We start from the raw sequence: 18,757 nt of genomic DNA, 5'->3' as shown, positions 1-18,757 counted from the left end.
AAAGTTATGTATTATTATAAATTTACAATTATTAACACAATACTACGTTTGTCTTTGTTGCTTGGTACGGCCTAGAATTAGATTTTTTTAATGAACACACAAGATATAATGCTAGTGGCAATATTTATTCATTAACTTATTAATTCGCGTTTAATTGTGTTAAAGTATTTTATTATCTACAATTTTGAAGTAAAATACTTAGCCTTGATTTGACGGTCGTAAATACTCGTTATATATTTTCGTTAAAACAATTCATAATTCTCAGTGTTCTATTGAATCGTGTTCACGTTGAATAAAAATATTTATATAATATTAGTCAAATACTGACATGGACATGGGCATGCTAGCGCCATCTAGATACTTTATGGGTAAACATTCATTATCAGTACAGAAAGTTTCATATTCCATCACTAGATGTCACTGCAACGGATAAAACTATTGTAAAGTTAGATGTTACTAATTATGTACTATACTATACGGAGAGAACCGTTGTGGGATTTGCGTTAGTGAGTCGTAGCAGCGCTAAATTATTGTGACTAATGTTAATAACATAAAATTTAAAAGTATGATATCTTTTAAATCTTTTGTGAATATATGAATTCACTACGCGTTATTGCTATGGCTCGCAATAATTACTACGCCAATTCTCTTTGTGCCCACGAAGACTTGAGTAAATTTTTGGCTTTTAAATTTGTTGTCTATGTAGAACATCAAAACAACAGCCTAAAACCACAATTTCCATAATAAAACGGTATTTTGTAACGAGGATAACACAAAACGTTGCCTCTTAAATGCTTGGTGTATATTGATTCAAAAACCATTTCAAAAAATTATCAATAATAGTTATTAATACTTTTTAAATTTAGGGGACTGAATAGTAAAAATAAAAAACACTATGAAATTAAAACTTTATTTTTAAATTTGTATAACTTATAATAACATTAAAATGCATTTCATAACACGTTTAATATAAATATATTTTTGAATTTATTCCGCACCATTTACAATATAAGTACAAGGATGAGTTCACTGTATTTTATGTGGGTTTTCGGTCACATATGGTGTATCTTTTATTAATGGAATGAAGGACTAAATCCCTATACATTAAGTACTTCATGACAATACCAATAAGCTTGTCAGTTTGATCACTGTCAAAAAATTTGATGTTTGGATGACGTATTAAATACTTGTCAATAGTATATTTTTCTAAAAAAATCCTAATTTTGTAATACTTTCTATAGAAAAATAAACTCGTTGAGTCCGCTTATAAAACGAAATTTGTGACACCTTAAAAAAAGCAACAAATTAAAGTATGTGGTGGCCTATTAATATTTTATTTAAATTAAGTATGGCTCCATATTACTAAACTTTTGTGTATCTCCCACTAAGCGAAGTACGTGCCAAACTTTGTCTAACAAAACATAAACATAGATCACCATACAAAACGTGGACTAAAAGGACCCTGTTCGTTGCCATGGTTACGAATTTTTTACCATATAAAAATAAAAAGTACAAAGCAGGATATTAGTCCACACTTTATAAAGGCGGGTTAAATTTTACTGGATAATCGAATATCACAAAAATTTCTTACATCTAATTTCCTTTTTATTTATAAAATTTAATAACTTATTTTACAATAAAATATAAACTGTATACTCAAGTATAATTAAGTAACTGTATCACGGTATTTTAAAAATTACTTATACTATAAACACTGTTTAAGTTAAGACAGAAGAAAAAACCAATTTGGGGTTTCTAAGTTGATTAAAACACAATTATCTCGAAAAAACTGGAATAGTACTGTTTTGTATATACAAATTATCAATTATGAAAATCTGTACCAAAATCATAAAGTTCTAGGATAAGGATGATGCAATTTCATACCCAAATCTTCAGATTGTCCCCAAATTCATACAATTTCGTACTCAAGTCGACAGATTGTCCCCAATTTCATACAATTTTGTACCCAAATCGACAGATTGTCCCCAAATTCATACAATTTTGTACCCAAGTCGACAGATTGTCCCCAAATTCATACAATTTTGTACCCAAGTCGACAGATTGTCCCCAAATTCATACAATTTTGTACCCAAGTCGACAGATTGTACCCAAATTTATAGAAATTTGTGCTAAGTCCTTATATTTTAGGCTTAGTTTACAATTCTAGATGCAAGCCGTAAATTTAGGAGCCTGATTTAATATTTGTAATTACAATTCAAGCAAAAAAGATCCTGAGAAGAAGAAAAGGAGAGTCGAGACTTAGCGTTAAGTGTGACTCCCATATGTCAAAAAAATATTGTTTAAAATACGGGTCATACTTAGCTCTCGACTCTGAATGTCACTCTAAGACCGTATATAATGTGTAGTTACGTACTAATTAATATATTAAATTTAAGTATTTTAGGGAATTTATTTTGTCTATTGTTTTCCTACAGTGGCCTTACAAACATATCCTTTAAGGGCAAGTACACCCCTACACTTTATGTGAACCTGGTACCTCGCGCACCAATCCAGGTTGTTGCAACCGATGCCTGCGTCCGAGAGGGTCTTAAGTGCTGCTACGGATAATAAATCTGGAAATAATAAAATAAAATTATATATGACATAATAATAAAATTAAATTAAATTACATATATATACAAGTAATAATAATAATATTACAAGTATTGAAGAACCATTTCGGAAATAAAGGCGTTGATCTTTCCAATTCTTTGCGATTATAACGGATTAAACAGTACTTATTCTGAGCTGGATATATTGGGGCTAATCAGTTTTAAAGAAGGTATTTTTTCTTTGCTTAACAAAAATTACTAGGGTTTTTTTTTGTAACATTAATGTTTACAAAAATTTACAATATATATAAAAAAAAGATAGCCTGTAACAAATTATGTATGATATGGTAAACTTTAATAAATAAAAATAAACTTTTTTTTTTTGTTTTTTTTTACCACAGTATTTATATATACATATATGGTAAACTTTAATAAATAAAAATAAACTTTTTTTTTTGTTTTTTTTTTTTACCACAGTATTTATATATACATATATGTTAAACCATCTTTGCGTGCGTTAGAAATTAATCTCCTCCTAAACGGCTTAACCGATTTTGATGAAATCTTTTGTGCCTTCACGTGGATTCGAGAATGGTTTAGATTTCCAATTAGATTATTTTTTTAAGTTATTACAAATTATAATATTCATAGCTCCGTATTCTAGAAATTTAGTTTCAAGAGCTGTATAATTTTTTTGGAGTTGAGATATTTCACTACTTAATCAGAGTCTCTAGCTTTGAGTTGCCAATTGGAAGATGGATCTTAATTGTGACGACCATTTTTTTTTTAAAGACAATTCACACCAATTGACCTAGTCCCATGCTAAGCTGGTGAAGCTTGTGTTATGGGTACTAGGCAACCGATATACATATTATAGATAGATAGATAAATACATATTTAAACACCCAAGACCTAAGCACAACACCAAATGCTCATCACATCGATGTTCGTCTTAGCCGGGGATCGAACCCGGGACCCATGGATTCGCAGTCAGGGGTACTAACCACTAGACCAATGAGTCGTCAAACCATGATTAAAAAGTTTATATATTAAATTTATTAGTTATATTAAACTGTAATGGAATCGAATAAGGTTAAGATAAATAAATAATAAATTGAAGGAAAAAACAGAGCTGTGCTTACCTGCAGGGTCAGCGTGAGTTAAGAGCTGAACATCATTGGCCTTGCAGAATGTATGAAGACTGGGCGGTACCACGCAGCACGAGGCGAGGTTGATCTGAGCTATCGTGGGCTTCACAACAGCCCACGCGTGTAGTTTGTACAGACATCCACCGCCCACGTCTGCCACGCCTAGTTGAAGGACACGACCTGAAAATATGATTAAAAAACTTCTTTATATATAGGTAAAGTAATTATTAACAAATGACTGTTTAAAATTGTTTCACTATTCTATGGCGAGGGGCCGATGGCTGGCCATGCGTCATACTCGTGAACGGGTGCTACTTGTGGTGACTGGTCGAACTTGAATTCGTGTATGCGGTGATAGTAGTTATTTTTAATATGTATTTGCGTGTTTTTCCCACGAGAATGAAAGTGCGTGCTCCTATTTCACCATGCCTCCTGGTGATAGAGGACAAATCTTTGTTTTTAATTTATTATTAATTAAATACTAATTATATAAGATGTCACGTGGAATATGGTAAAATGCAACTCATAACAAACATTGTGTAAAACAAAAAACTTGGCAATGAAAAAGAGTGGCGGAGAGTTTACTGCCAGTTCTTCTCTTCCGTTCTACGTCCTTGATTTGAGAACTGGCAGGAAATGTAAAATTAGAAGTACAGGGTGGCGCAATAGAACGTGCATTTATTAAGTATAGGCTAAAAAAATAAATACAAAAGGTATAGTTGAAATAAAATATAGGATGATTAGGTAATTAAATGAAGTTTATTTTTTAAAAATAACATCATCTAAATGACGGCCCTCCCGAAGACGACACTCCTCTAAACAAGAACGCAGATTTGTGAAAACTCTTGTCAATAAATCTGGGGTGATAATAGCTGCCATCTCTTCACGCATATTTTCCTTCAGCTGACTGATGGAACAGTCAGCTTAAGCCTCAAAATGAAACATCAAAAATCACTGCATAGTCCGAAAGTAACGGCAGCAATCTCAAGCAAAGGAATTATTGGCCCTTTCTTCTTTGAAGATTCATGAGGACGAAACATCACCGTTAACACACACCGCTATGTTGCGATGTTAGAGGGATATTTGACTCCAGAACTTGCGAGATCGAGAATAGCGAATAAGAGGACTTGGTTCCAACAAGAATTAGCGACCTGTCACACATCAAATGTCTCTATGGCGGTTGTGAGACAGATGTTTCCTGCAAGACTAATTTCCAAAAGAGGTGATATCCCTTGCCCCCTCGTAGCCCTGACTTGACGCCTCCTGACTTTTTTTTTGGGTATGTGTTTCTGGCGACACCTCAAACATAAAGTCTACATGAACAATCCGAGGAACATCAGTCAGCTAACGGAAAATATCCGTGGGGAGATGGCAGCTATTATCACCCCAGATTTATTGACAAGAGTTTTCACAAATCTGCGCTCTTGTTAAGAGGAGTGTTGTCTTCGGGAGGGCCGTCATTTAGATGATGTTATATTTAAAAAATAAACTTCATTTAATTACCTAATCATCCTATATTATATTTCAACTATACCTTTTGTATTTATTTTTTTAGCCTATACTTAATAAATGCACGTTCTATTGCGCCACCCTGTATTTAACATGTATTTATTTACGACGTTCATACGTGTGTACATTGTCTTACCTAAATGGATAAATGATTTTGATTTGATTTCACATTAGTATTTTTGGTATCGGCCGGCAACGCACCCACTAATGTACATGTCCGGGGGCTGCGGCAGCTGCCTTTTATGGCTGTTCCAAAGGCTTATTTGCCATACTATCATATTAAAATTGAGACTCAGACTATGAAGAAAGAATGCTTTCAAGGGGAAGATGACTAAATTTTAAAGGCAAGGTGCCATTATAGCGTGGGCGAGTATTCCATAAAGTTGACAATAATTATAAATAACTAATGTTCTATGACATTATTCAAATTAATATGACATTTGCATGCCTATTTTTATATGGCTGACCTAATCGATTAAACATAAATTCTCTGAAACGTCAAAATGTATAAATTCGCCTTTATCACCGTTATAATTAAATAAAAATATTTTTTTAAAACATACCATTTTTAACATAGTCTTCGAGTACAGCCCATAACGTCTTGATGCCAGGCAAGATGGCCTCGCATTTTCTTGCGTCTGCGTCGCTGTCAGCTTCTATTTCAGTACTGGAATTGCGAACTGAAATTATTAAAAAAAAACATTTATTACTATTTGCATTTCATAAAAAATCTCGAGTAGGTACCGCCGTAAGTATCTTCACGTATTTTCGTATTCTTATGTCATTTTGAATAGAAATTCATGGACATAAAGATTAGCTTTTAGATTTTAGTTTAATTTAAGATTGTTTGGTAATTGCCTATCTTTCAATGTTGTTGTTTTAATGATGCACATAGTATTTTGATTTCTTTACTAGAGTTGCCTATTATTATAGATCGCTTGTTAGTGATACAGCCGCCCGTTACATCACTAATATGTTACTTTTTTTTATTTAATAAAAAAACCTAACAATTATAGGTTACTAGCGGACCCCACAGACGTTGTCCTGCATATTTCTAGCGATTAAGATATTAAACAAAGTGTGAAAGTACCGACTGCAGTGCCATCTGCCGGGCTGATTTGTGAATCTAAACCATCCAGGGCTCCACCGAAACGCATAAAAAAATCATTCAAATCGGCCCAGCCGTTGCAGAAGAGTTCAGCGACATACACACGTACAGTAGAATCATATATATATGTTAACTATCCTATCTTTTAAGTTAGATCAAACTGCACACGGTGTACAAATTTTATTGGAATCAGTTAAATCCATAACGGTCTATAATGCAATAGAATTCAGCCGGGACTTTTGGTTTTCATTATTTTTTTGTCGTGTTTGTTATTGTCAGGATAAGGTTCTTATGAAAGAAAAAAATAAAAAAATTGCGCGGAAAATTACAAAATTTAAGAATACTTAAGCACCATATTAAGACTTTGACTTTTGACCTGACTTTTGTCACGATAGTAATTTTTTTCAGTCCATAGCGCTTTTACAATTCAAATTTTTTGTTGTAACCTTATGGTGTTTGACATAACATTGAACAAGCGAAGCGAACAGAATCGATGCAATCGAAATCAACAACATAGAAATGTTGCGTTTGACCCCTATCGAGCTGCATAGTTAATTATACCAATTCGAAATCAGTATTCATAGTTAAGACAGGACAACGTCTGTCGGGTCCGCTAGTATTCTATATAATATAATCATTGTATGATTGTTGATCACATCATAAAGTGATCAAAGATCAGGCAAGATATATGCAATAAAAATCATAATGATAAATTGAAACTACGATGACTAGATACATTTTTTGTATGACTTGCGTTTTGTTCGACAAGTTTTTCAAGGAATCAAATACAATATTTTTTTAAATACATTTTTAACTGGCTACTACGAACCTGTCCGAAGTCAATTGTGTGTTATAAAAATCTATATATATATATATATATATATATTATGTGTGTGTGTAATGTGTATTCCTAAAATAGGTATTTAGGGATACGATTTAACAGTGTTTGAATTTATTTTATTGCAAAATATCTGTTTATTATTTAAATAATAACACAATTTTGACTTAAAAATTAATTTTAAGGATGGGCGACCCTTAACATTAAGGGGTTTGAAAGATATATAGTATAGATTCTCAGACTAAATATGCATAAAAAATTTCGTCAAGCCGTTTCGGAGGAGTACGGGAACGAACATTGTGACACGAGAATTTTATATATTAGATTAACATTTTTGTATTCAATTACTCACACATAGTGTTATATATAATAGTTTTAAAAACTTACCAACAGTGCTTCCAAGGGATATAGGCGATGCCTTCGTGAAGGTGGTCTTGACATTATCATCACGTTCCCCCTTGTGGAGGTGATCAGGATTGTATGAAAGGATAACATTCTCAATGAACTCGGTTTGGAGGGCTGTGAATACTGAAAAAAAAACATAAAGCCTATGTTTTAAGGTTGCTTTGTTATTTGGGAACATTACAAATAAGTTAGGGAGTGTTCAAGTATTACATAACTAATTTTGGGAGGGGGGTAAAACGTTACGATGCGGGGCGGGGATTGAATTACGAATTATTGTTAATATTATTTTCGACTTTCCAGTACTTAACACCACATAATGGTAACTTTTAGGTATAGAGTCACTAGGTGGTCATGAAACGTTTTACTATACTTGGGTACAGAATAACGTTACGGCGCGTTATATGGGGGGGGGGGGCAATATTCTCCAAAAATTGCGTGACGTAATACTTGAACGATTATATGATGTGAATAGATACGTTTCAAGAAGTTGCCAATGCTTTGGGTTTTAGCTAGTTCAAGTATTACGTAAGCAGATTTACTGCCATATATCCCCCCCCCCCTCCTCTTGTCAGAAAAAGTAAGCCAAACTCTCAAAAATAATAGTACCTAAACGTATGAAATTCTTGTAGAAATCCCCGAAGATGCATTTCGTTTTCAAGCATAGATAATGTGTAAGAAAGTAGATAATTACCGTTCACGTAATCACCAAATAAGAAAATCGAAGACCCTCCCCCTATAGTGCTTACGTGATACTTGACCGACCCTAACTATAACAAAAATGATGAAGACATTTTCCACCTGACCAAAAGTGTGAGGAAATATTTTTAGGATCGGGAAGACTTTAGTTTTTCCTTTAAAATAATAAGTTGTCATTTGTTTATTGTTTCATTTCAGTTTTCTTTTTTGTTTTCTATTAATGTACTAATTTAGCGAGACACTTAAGTTTGACGTAAGCAAGTTTGAATTAAATATGTTCTATTTTCAGCCTTAGTATTGCGCAGGGCGCTGTAGGACTTAACGCTAGCGTTTGACACGGTCACTCATAGAAACAAACTGTATTTTGCGGCAAGCGTGCGGACAAATTTAGTTGAATATTTTATATCGTCACGCTATTTAACTCTGAAAGACTTTCCGATTCCGTAAAACAAAAATCCAATAAGATTTTATATTAAAATACAATATATTTAAACAGCTTATGTGGGTCGGATTAGGTACAATTGTATTTTATTATTTTGAAGAAAAAATCGCGTACTTTGAAATAATTGTTATCTGTTAAAGAATGGTTATCATTTACAATCGTTCTACACGCTCAATCAAGATTGCAAAAATCTATGAGGAAGGATAATTTAAAGAGTTTATGTCTATTATTTGATAACAAAGTTTTAATGACATTTATTTCATAAAAATACTAACTATATATTTGTATGAAACATGTGTTTGATACGAGATATTGTTTTTGTTCCTAGAAAAAATCAATACATAATTATAATAATTATTTATATTATCACGCCTTTTGCCTGAAGGGGTAGGCAGAAACCACGGATCTCCAAGTTCAATATAGTCACGCAATTTTTGGAGATACTTGATCCCCCCTCCCCCACATAACGCGCCGTAACGTTTTTCTGTACCCAATAGTAAAACGTTTCGTGACCACCCACACCACCTTATACCTAACAGTTACGATTATGTGGTGTAAAGAAAGTCGAAAATAATATTAACAATAACGCGTAATTCAATCCCCGCCCCGCATCGTAACGTTTTAAAAAAGGACCCCCTCCCCCCCTCCCAAAATTCGTTACGTAATACTTGAACGCTCCCTAACACATCTCTCGCTTCATCCACTTTCATGACATTCTATAGTACCTCATCGTTTGGTCACCAGCCACGGTTAGATTGTATATCCTACTGCTTAACCGCATCTTCTGTTCCACATGGCCAAACCACCTAAGCATTCCCTTTCATATCCGTGTCATTACGTCCTCTTTTAACCCACTATTTCAGTATGACTTGTTCTCTCACGAATATACAACAAAAATCATATCCTACTTTCCGAAATTAAGTACGTCACACGAATTTTAGGACTTTTGAACCCCTCCCCCCGTCCTTGTCACAGGTTGTCACATTTTTATAACCCCCCCCCCTCCTGATGTGACGTCACACATTTGTTAAATGTATTTACCAGTCAAAATTCTCGTGAATTTGAGTGTCTCACTTGCATTACAACGCCGCTCTAGAAGTTAAATGACGTTGCATGAGAGATTATCGCATAGCGAGAATGCTAAATTATTAATAAATATAGATCAAGTTCGTAAATTTTTAAAACTTTTAATTCACATCCAAACTTTGCGTTTTAGTATTTTAAATTTAAACATGTGACGTCACAAAAGTATTGACCCCCCATGCCCCTTGTCACACGATGTCACACTTCGGTGATACCCTCCCTCCCCATTAACGTGTGACGTACTTTATGGATGGCCCCTTAGACAGTTTTTCCCAATACTGAATAGTCCTGCATGCAGGTTGTAAGGAAGAAAGAAACCCAGGCTGGGTTAACGCTATTAAAACGCTATTAAGACAATTTCCGCATTTAATCATAATCTCAAATCTAATAAACATTTACGTTGAATAATATTGGCAAGGACAACTTCAACGCTTTGTTGAGTCATGATTTGTCAACATTTCCTACTCTTCAGTTTCTTAAACTAGTCATTTTAATCATACCTATCTATGTTACGATAAGATTATCGTGCATATTTTTGTTATTAAATTAATTACGACTATATTCGGTTAAATAATGTATCGGATATATTAACTACGTGATCTAATACTCTTGTACCGTCTTGTCAATTATATGGTTTACCATATTTGTATACTCTTTTGCAGAAAAATTGACAAAGAAAATTTACGTTCTAATCGATCATTCGGTCGATTCAGTTAATTAAGTAAAATTTAATTGTCTGATGTAGTTTGTATGTAGTAGTATACTTATAATCGTGTAAATTAATACGCAGAAAGTGAATTCTGGTAATTTTAAAAAATATTTTTTGATGAATTCTTTAAAACCAAAGTGGTCGGCTTTGAGTGGAACTTAAAGACGAGCAGTTTTTTACTTTTTTAAATTAAATAAAGTTACAAATGTAAATACTTAGAGCGATTGTGACCTTCTGCTGCCAACATCACACCTTAAATCCGTCAAGTCATGCTATCGACGATGTTTTAAATAACGTTTTGAGTACGCCAATAACTATTGTATCTCAAATATTGGCAGCCAAAAAAAGAAAGATTCTACTACTAGTATATGTTTAAACACATTTCTGTCTTCCTTCATTTTTAATAAAGGGTCGCTGTTAGAACCAGAAATACCAGTGACTACAATCTTTTATATCTGGGCCTCAGATTTCTGTATCTGCTTCGTGATTGTTTGTTATTTCCTATATATAATAGTAGATAGCCCTTTTTCTGCCTGACACACGCTGTCGATTGTTTAGGTCTTCTGCCGGTTTCCTCACGATGTTTTCCTTCACCTTACGAGCATGTGCTAAATGCGGGAATCAAACTTACGACCTCAGAGATCGTCTTCTCATCGTCGTTCGAAAAATTTGAAAATATTATATACATTATTAAATGTACATGTACATATACTTTCTGGGATGTTAATAGTAATATTTGTTTAAAGTTTAACGTTGATTTGTAGATAGTAATAATTTGCTGACTATAATACTTCTGAAATATCCATGACAATGCTCTTTATTGAAAAAATTTATTAAAAATCAGTGATACGAAAAAATCTTGATCAAATCTGATAATCTTCAAATATTAAATATTTAAGTATTTATTAAAGATTAACGTAAAAATCATAACTGTTATACTGCGATAACATTCAAGTGAGATATTTATAAACATTTGATTATTTAAATTTCGTTTCAATATTATTTTTAGTATTCATCGTAACGTCCATTCGATTATCTCTGACATCTTTAAAAAATCTCGTACACAAACATAACAAATTATGTTTTATCGTGATTCCCTACATAGGTCCTTGATGAGTGGCGTAACAATAGGGTGGCAGGGCTGGCAAAATGCCACGGGCCCCCGACCCAAGAGGGCCCCTGCCCAAGAGGAATTATGTTCTATGGATGAATGTGAAGTCTCCAATACGCATTGGGCTAGCGTGGGGACTACAAACCATTCCCTTTCGCCTAAGAGAGAAGGCCTATGGCAATTAGTGGGACATATACAACGTGTAAAGTACGCTGAAAATCTCGAAGTTTATTAAAACTAAACTGAGTACAACGTGACGATTCTTACGGATAGGGCCCCATAAAAAGAAGATATGCCACGGGCCCCAGATGGTATAGTTACGCCACTGTCCTTAATACTGGGAGTACTAAAATATAGGCTACTTGGTGACGCTTCAAAAAACTAATTTGAAAAATGTATACATATTGTGGAGATACATGGTGAACAACTTAGACACGACCCTCGACCTGTCAAACGACTGATTACCAGCCAAGGCCAGTATATAGACAGCGATCTAACTGTATGATGGTCTCCTTTAAAATATAAAGAGATCGTAGAAATAATAATATTCTTTAATATATAATATTGAAACCCTTTCTATAATAAGAAGAATCTTATATAGAAAACAGCAGTGTTGGCCTAGTGGCTTCAGGGTCTCACATCTTTGAGGTCGTAGGTTCGTTCGCCGGTAGACCAATGGACTCATGTGCGTATTTAACCCTACACTGCATTCAGTCCCTTATGTGGGACAACCAATAAAATTGATATTTTTTCTGATTTGAACCAAGTAGCGACATCTTTGATTACGCAAAGAAAGTGACAACAATCAATGGCACCCATTTAGTACATTCGTTGAAACTAGATGGCACTACTACATCGCTCAGACAGTCATTCAATTGAAAATTTTGAATGTTAGCCGCGCGCCGTGCTTATTCAATTTGAAAATTTAATAAATAATAGTTGTTTACGGAATACAGCAGTGGATAAATTGTTTTTATGTTGAAATATCTGTGAACTAAACAAATGTAAGTATTTTTATTTTATTTGGCTGTGTTTTGGTACTAAATCTTCACGATTACTGTATGTACCCGATGTGTCACTTCATGCAGCTATGGTCCAATTTTAGGTATGTTTACTAATGGTGTGATGTTTTTTTTTTTAGATAATGGCGAAGAAAACCTTATCCAACGCTCAAATCGAATATTATTTGACAATACCATTAGGCAGTGAAGATGAACAAGACTCCTCAGGTGCTGAAAGTGACGATGACATTGCCGTTATTCGATCTACCGTCAACGAACTTGGTGAAACGTTTGTCGATACGGATGACGAAGAGCAATTTGTTTCACCGAACAGGTATGGATCCGCTGCACCATTATCCTATGGTGGTGATATGCAGCAGCATATATCAAATCCTAGTGGTTCCATTCCTGCTGTTCCAAGTACATCTAGATCAACTGCTTCACGAACACGTCAATCAACAGTTGTATCTTCCGGGTCTACTGCACCAAAAGACGCTGCTCCTGCACCTGCTGCATCCGTCGCCAGAAAAAAGCGAAATATCATCTGGAAAAAAAAATCTTTCCATCCAACAAACCGTGAGTTTTGTGGGCAAACCGATCTAGAGCCACCGGTTACTGAACTTGAAACTCCATTGCAATATTTCTTGTACTTCTTTGATGATTATATTCTAAGCCATATCGTAGAAGAAATGCATAAGTTTAGTGTACAAAAAAACCCAGCAAAGCCTTTTTTTACAAGCGTTACAGAGCTGAAGAAGTACATAGGTGTCTGTCTGCTAATGGGCATTGCCCCACTGCCGCATACTCGAATGTACTGGGAATCTGAATTAGGTTTGCCATTGATAAGAAATACCATGTCAGTAAACCAGTTTGAAAAAATTCGGCAATATCTACACTTCAATGACAATACCACTCAGCCACCAGCAGGTACTGCAGGACACGATCGTCTCCATAAAATCAGACCTTTATTAGAAACCCTAAAAAAAAAATGTCAAGCTATACCCAAACGAGAAGCACTGTCAGTGGATGAGCAGATGTGCGCTACTAAGGCCTCTAACATGCTGCGCCAATATCTACCTAATAAGCCTCATAAATGGGGGTATAAACTGTTGGTGCTGTGTGATGATCGAGGATTTGCGTATGACTTCGAAATATACTCTGGGATGGAGAATAACCCAGATCTGAGGCTTCCTAATGAGCCTGATTTAGGCGCAAGTGCCAACATTGTTATCCGGCTTGCAAGGTGTATTCCCAGGGATAAAAATTACAAGTTATTCTTTGATAACTATTACACATGCCCTGAATTGATTACGTATCTTGCTAATGAAGGAATATATTCAATGGGAACCGTGAACAAAGGACGACTAGGAAAATCTATACAAATACCATCATTGAAAGATCTAAAAAGTAGCAAGAAGGAAAGAGGATATTCAGAGGAATGGGTAGGCAATGTAAATGGCACAGATATTGTCACAGTAATGTGGTTTGACAATAAACCAGTGGTGTTGTCTTCATCTTTTGTTGGAAAAGAGCCTACTCAAAAAGTAAGGAGGTTTTGTAAAAAACAAAAGAAATATATAGATATTGACTGCCCTCAAATTGTACGCAACTACAATAAGCATATGGGTGGAGTCGACTTGCTCGACTCATTCCTGGGAAAGTACAAAATAAAGATGAGGACAAAGAAGTGGTATTTGAGACTGTTTTACCATTTCCTCGACATAGCCACCATAAATAGTTGGTTGCTATATAGAAGAGTTGGGGAAATGCGACAAATAGCTACGCCGCTGAAGTTGAAAGACTTCAAGTTTGAAGTGGCAAAGAGCCTCTGTATGTGTGGTTCATCAATGAATAAAAGAAAAGGCCGGCCGTCGTCTGCAAGTAATGATCTGATAACGACAAAAAGAATGAGAGCCAATGTAGCGATTCTTCCTACTCGTGACGTCAGGTGTGATGGAGTCGAGCACTTTCCTATGTGGGGACAGAAGCGCCAGCGATGCAAGAATCCAGGCTGCAAAGGAAAGTCGTTTGTTGTGTGCGAAAAATGCAGAGTCGAACTTTGTTTGAACAAGGACAAAAACTGCTTCCGTCTGTTTCACCTCTAGGTAGATTAGCAAATTTAGGTAGGTAATTGCATATTGTGCCACATATGGAACTAAATAAAAAAAACATATTTCTCTGTTACTATTACTTTTTTTTTATTTTACCTGTACTTCCCGTGTTCTAGACCACAAATATGATCTGGTAAGATTTTTTTTCTTTAAAAAAAAAAAATCATGCAGTGTAGGGTTAACATTCGCTCGAACGGTGAAGCAAAACATCGTGAGGAAACCGGCACGCCTTTGACACATAGTCGACGGCGTGTGTCAGGCACAGAAGCTTGATGAATTGAAAAATGATCATGAAACAGATACAGAAATCTGAGGCCCAGACCTAAAAAGGTTGTAGTGCCACTGATTTCTTTTCTTATAGTAAAAGCTGTTTACAAAATTATTCTCGTAAATATATATAACGTAAGACTCATTGCTAGGTATATTTAAAAGTGCCTCTAGTATATTTTGTTTAAACATTAGAGACCAACGCGACCGCCTGCCATGGTCACTTATACGCCCAAGGTCATCGCTATATGTGCTCGTTTGTAATCCTTTTTTTATACCACCGTACTTTGAAAATATTTTGTATTTATCCCACTGATTTTAATTCATTTTTCTTTATAAAAACCTCTCCTAAAGGAAGAGATCTCTTATTATATAAGGCCGTCTTTTTCAGTTAGTGTATTCTACATGTAAGTTTTTATTCGATTTTTTAAAGCAAATAAATGTAGAATTAATAAATCAATTATAATTTGTCCACTTTTACCATATCAATCAACTATGACCTTAGATTGGTAATTAAAGATTTCATTTTTTGACAAATGACCATGAAACAGATACAGAACTCTCGAGTACCAGACTTAAAAAGATTGTAGCGCCACTGATTTATTTTTAAAGATTTCATTTAAGTTGTAATCTAGTCATATCAAAAATGTTTGAGACTATTTGTTATGATAGATATTAAAATTTTTTAGTTTAAAGGTTTAGGAATTTAGTTGGTAAGACTCAAAATTCAGGTATACTGAAAAGTCAAGCTAGCCACCACACCGAGCCTATTTCTACATCACTTTTTTAATATAAATTTTTACTTTAATTATCTACTACATAATTTCTTCTTTTAAATGTATTTAAAACTCACCATTTTCCAGACATTCACACAGTGCAGTTGGGCTATCTTCATTGATGAAAATCTTCACTCCTATCTTTAGATTCTTGCGATCCTCCTCAGCCATCTTGATTTGGACATCATCATGTGGCCTGGTGATGTTGACAACCGCTTCAGAGGCTTTTGAGGTGGACACCACCATGTAATGCTGTGAGGGTTCTGTTGTTCCATTCTGTATGGGCAGGCCGTTTTGTGTACCCCACTCTGAGAGTGTTAGTTTTATACTTTCCGACAGCTAAAAAAATTGAACATAGTTGATTTGAGAGTTTGATTTAAATATTGATACTTTAGTAATGGCAAACGTGATTGTTGTACCATGTCATACCACAAATAACAATTCAAATAATTGACAAGTAATTTTGCCTCTTCCTTGAACTTGTAAATTATAAGTACTTAATAATGCTATACTATAAACATATATGTATGTATGTTGTGTGTGGTTGTTGTTACAAGTTATAATCATTCTCAGTATCATTAAGTTTACAGTTTTAACCTGAATATGTTATGATTTACGCCTATTCATTTGATGAACAATGTCCACTGTACAGTTGGTGCTGGTCAGGGCAAGCTTTAAATGTTAGAGAAATTAGTATGTAAACTAGTACCACTCATATATTTTTTTTTAAATTATAAAATGCTATTAAGATGCTAAAGAGAGTAGCTGAACTCTCAACATCTCCGACAATTTAGGTAATCACACCACTGAATAAACTAACTAAGAAAGCCTAAGCCTGTATTTTATTAAAAAATAAGCCAACTCAGCAATTGGTTTATTGCTACAGCCAAGATTTTCAGGAAGTTGAGCCCAAAAATTAAGAACAAATGTATGAAGTTGTTTAGAGTGTACAACTTAAGCCTTCATATTGAACATTAAAAAAAGGCTGTTGGGTCAACGTAACAATAAATAATGTTTCCTAGATGATGATAAATGCACCTATATGTAACTATTGTTCAAGGGGTGTGGGGTCATTAGACATGTAATAGAACTATATTTTATTTCTTTTTACAATATTTTTAAACATAGAATACTCCTTGAGATTATCTTTATCTGGGATAACATGTCTGAAACTGATATGGTTATTTATTTATAGTATGTTCTATAATGTAGTCATCTCAATTTCATATAGGTGTTTTATATGAAAGCCCCTGATTTTTTAGGAAAGGATGTCCTATTCTTATGTTATTATATATACATTTATGTTATTATATATATTTGTTAAAAGTCAATCTTATAATAATATAGTGGAGCGATAAAGTAAGGTTATTTAAATGTTTCTATAATGAGTATAAGCATAAGAAACAAAAATTAAATATTTACTCTGTATCATGTAGATTGAAATATGTATTTTGTTATAATGAAGACTAAAAAAAGGCATAGCAACACAATAGTAATCATAAGAACTATATTTGCTGAGTCATATTTGCTAACTAATTTTGACTTACCAGTAACTTGCAAAATAAGTATCTTCTAAGTCACATTTGTACCCCATTGAAATTACCTTCTCATTTTTAATTAAGGTAAGTTGAACATCAAATATAGATATTTGAAAAAAATAGGTAATCAGGTAAATATAATTTACAAGTAACATCCAATAATGGTACACCATGGTACATTAGATAAAATATTATATGCCTAAGGTTAAAAGTTGATGGTACAAATGTTTAATGATAGTAATAAACCATATCTATGCTGAACAAAAAGCTCTGGACTATGTGATACAAGCTACAGAGAAGATAAGAAAGAAAAGAAGTAATCTTAATATTAAGCACAAAGAAGACGAAAAGCAGCTAAAACGGATGGATCAGACATGTCGCAAGAACATAAGACAGTCAGTGAAGTCAACGAGTCCTACATTGGCATCCACCGACGGGACCCTCGATGGACGACGGGCCATCGACCTGGTGCAGCGGGCCGACGGCACAGCTGGCCGACCCCACCAACCCAAGCAAGAGAACTTTGGAAGGTTTTGGAGGAGGCCTATGTCCTATCATGGGATTCCTATACTTAAAAACTAGAGTTAAGAATTTGTATAATAATTATTTAAATGTAACATTACTGCAATAAAAGGCTTTATTATTATAACACTGAACAAATCTATTAGTAGATACTAAAAACTAACCTCTTCAGTCACATTCTGTCCAGCTTTTTTCTTGATGTCAATTAAATTCAACACATTACCAGTGTTTATAGTAACTTTAGACGCACTTTTTAACATCTTTACCGATTTGAAGTTATGAGGGAATATCTAGCCAAAGTTAACAAGCAGCGACCACCGCATACAGTATACACTGATAAACTGAAATATTCGCTGTCGTTCCACTCTATATAGTAGTATTTTTATTTAACAAAACCATAGAAATTTGACCAATGAATTATCAGTCATCAGCTGTTAGGATAAGCATGACGCAGTTTTCAGTATTGTTACGAAATAGTGACTTGTATAATTGTTACATACTTTGCTGTTAACTGATTTAACTATTATATAAATAGACGTTTGATTTTCTACATAGTTAAGTGAAAATAAAATACTGAAAATTTTTCAACGGCAAATTAGTCATCTGCAGATTTTAAAATTTTCTTAGTGACAAATAGGCGGCTCACGGCTGGCAGATTTTTAACATAGAGCAGTATCACAGATATCTTATTATTTAGGTCTAGAGAAGATTATTAGTCGGCTTAAGATAACAGATGTGGTCAGCATACAAACCAATAGTTTACCGGATTAGATCATAGAACTCGTACGATCTAACAACTTGATAGTTATTTGTTTTTAATCTTAAATAATGTGATCGCTATTCAAATATTGGAGTTTAGACACAATGTAGTATTATTAACATTTAAACGGTTCATCAATGTATGAGAAGAAATTTTGGTTTAAGTGACATTCAAATCTATA

At 34.1% G+C, this 18,757-nt stretch overlaps 2 protein-coding genes across 2 annotated transcripts; one reads left to right on the top strand and one right to left on the bottom strand.

Annotated features, from left to right (window-relative positions):
* Positions 1–942: 942 nt before the first annotated feature.
* On the bottom strand, positions 943–18,478 carry LOC125060024 (glutamate--cysteine ligase regulatory subunit). The gene is made up of 6 exons (XM_047664765.1): positions 17,981–18,478; positions 15,834–16,095; positions 7,543–7,683; positions 5,773–5,889; positions 3,695–3,880; positions 943–2,573 (listed from the first exon to the last, which is right to left on the bottom strand). The coding sequence occupies exons 1-6, from the start codon at positions 18,074–18,076 to the stop codon at positions 2,419–2,421; spliced, it is 957 nt and encodes a 318-aa protein (XP_047520721.1). The 5' UTR covers positions 18,077–18,478; the 3' UTR covers positions 943–2,418.
* LOC125060023 (piggyBac transposable element-derived protein 3-like) lies at positions 12,298–14,789 on the top strand. The gene is made up of 2 exons (XM_047664763.1): positions 12,298–12,605; positions 12,743–14,789. The coding sequence occupies exon 2, from the start codon at positions 12,746–12,748 to the stop codon at positions 14,705–14,707; it is 1,962 nt and encodes a 653-aa protein (XP_047520719.1). The 5' UTR covers positions 12,298–12,605; positions 12,743–12,745; the 3' UTR covers positions 14,708–14,789.
* Positions 18,479–18,757: the final 279 nt, after the last annotated feature.

The sequence above is a fragment of the Pieris napi genome, chromosome 20 (genome assembly GCF_905475465.1).
Source record: "Pieris napi chromosome 20, ilPieNapi1.2, whole genome shotgun sequence".
NCBI lineage: Eukaryota > Metazoa > Arthropoda > Insecta > Lepidoptera > Pieridae > Pieris > Pieris napi.
The sequence above is the reverse complement of the archived record's forward strand: the minus strand, read 5'-3'. Positions and strand labels throughout refer to the sequence as shown.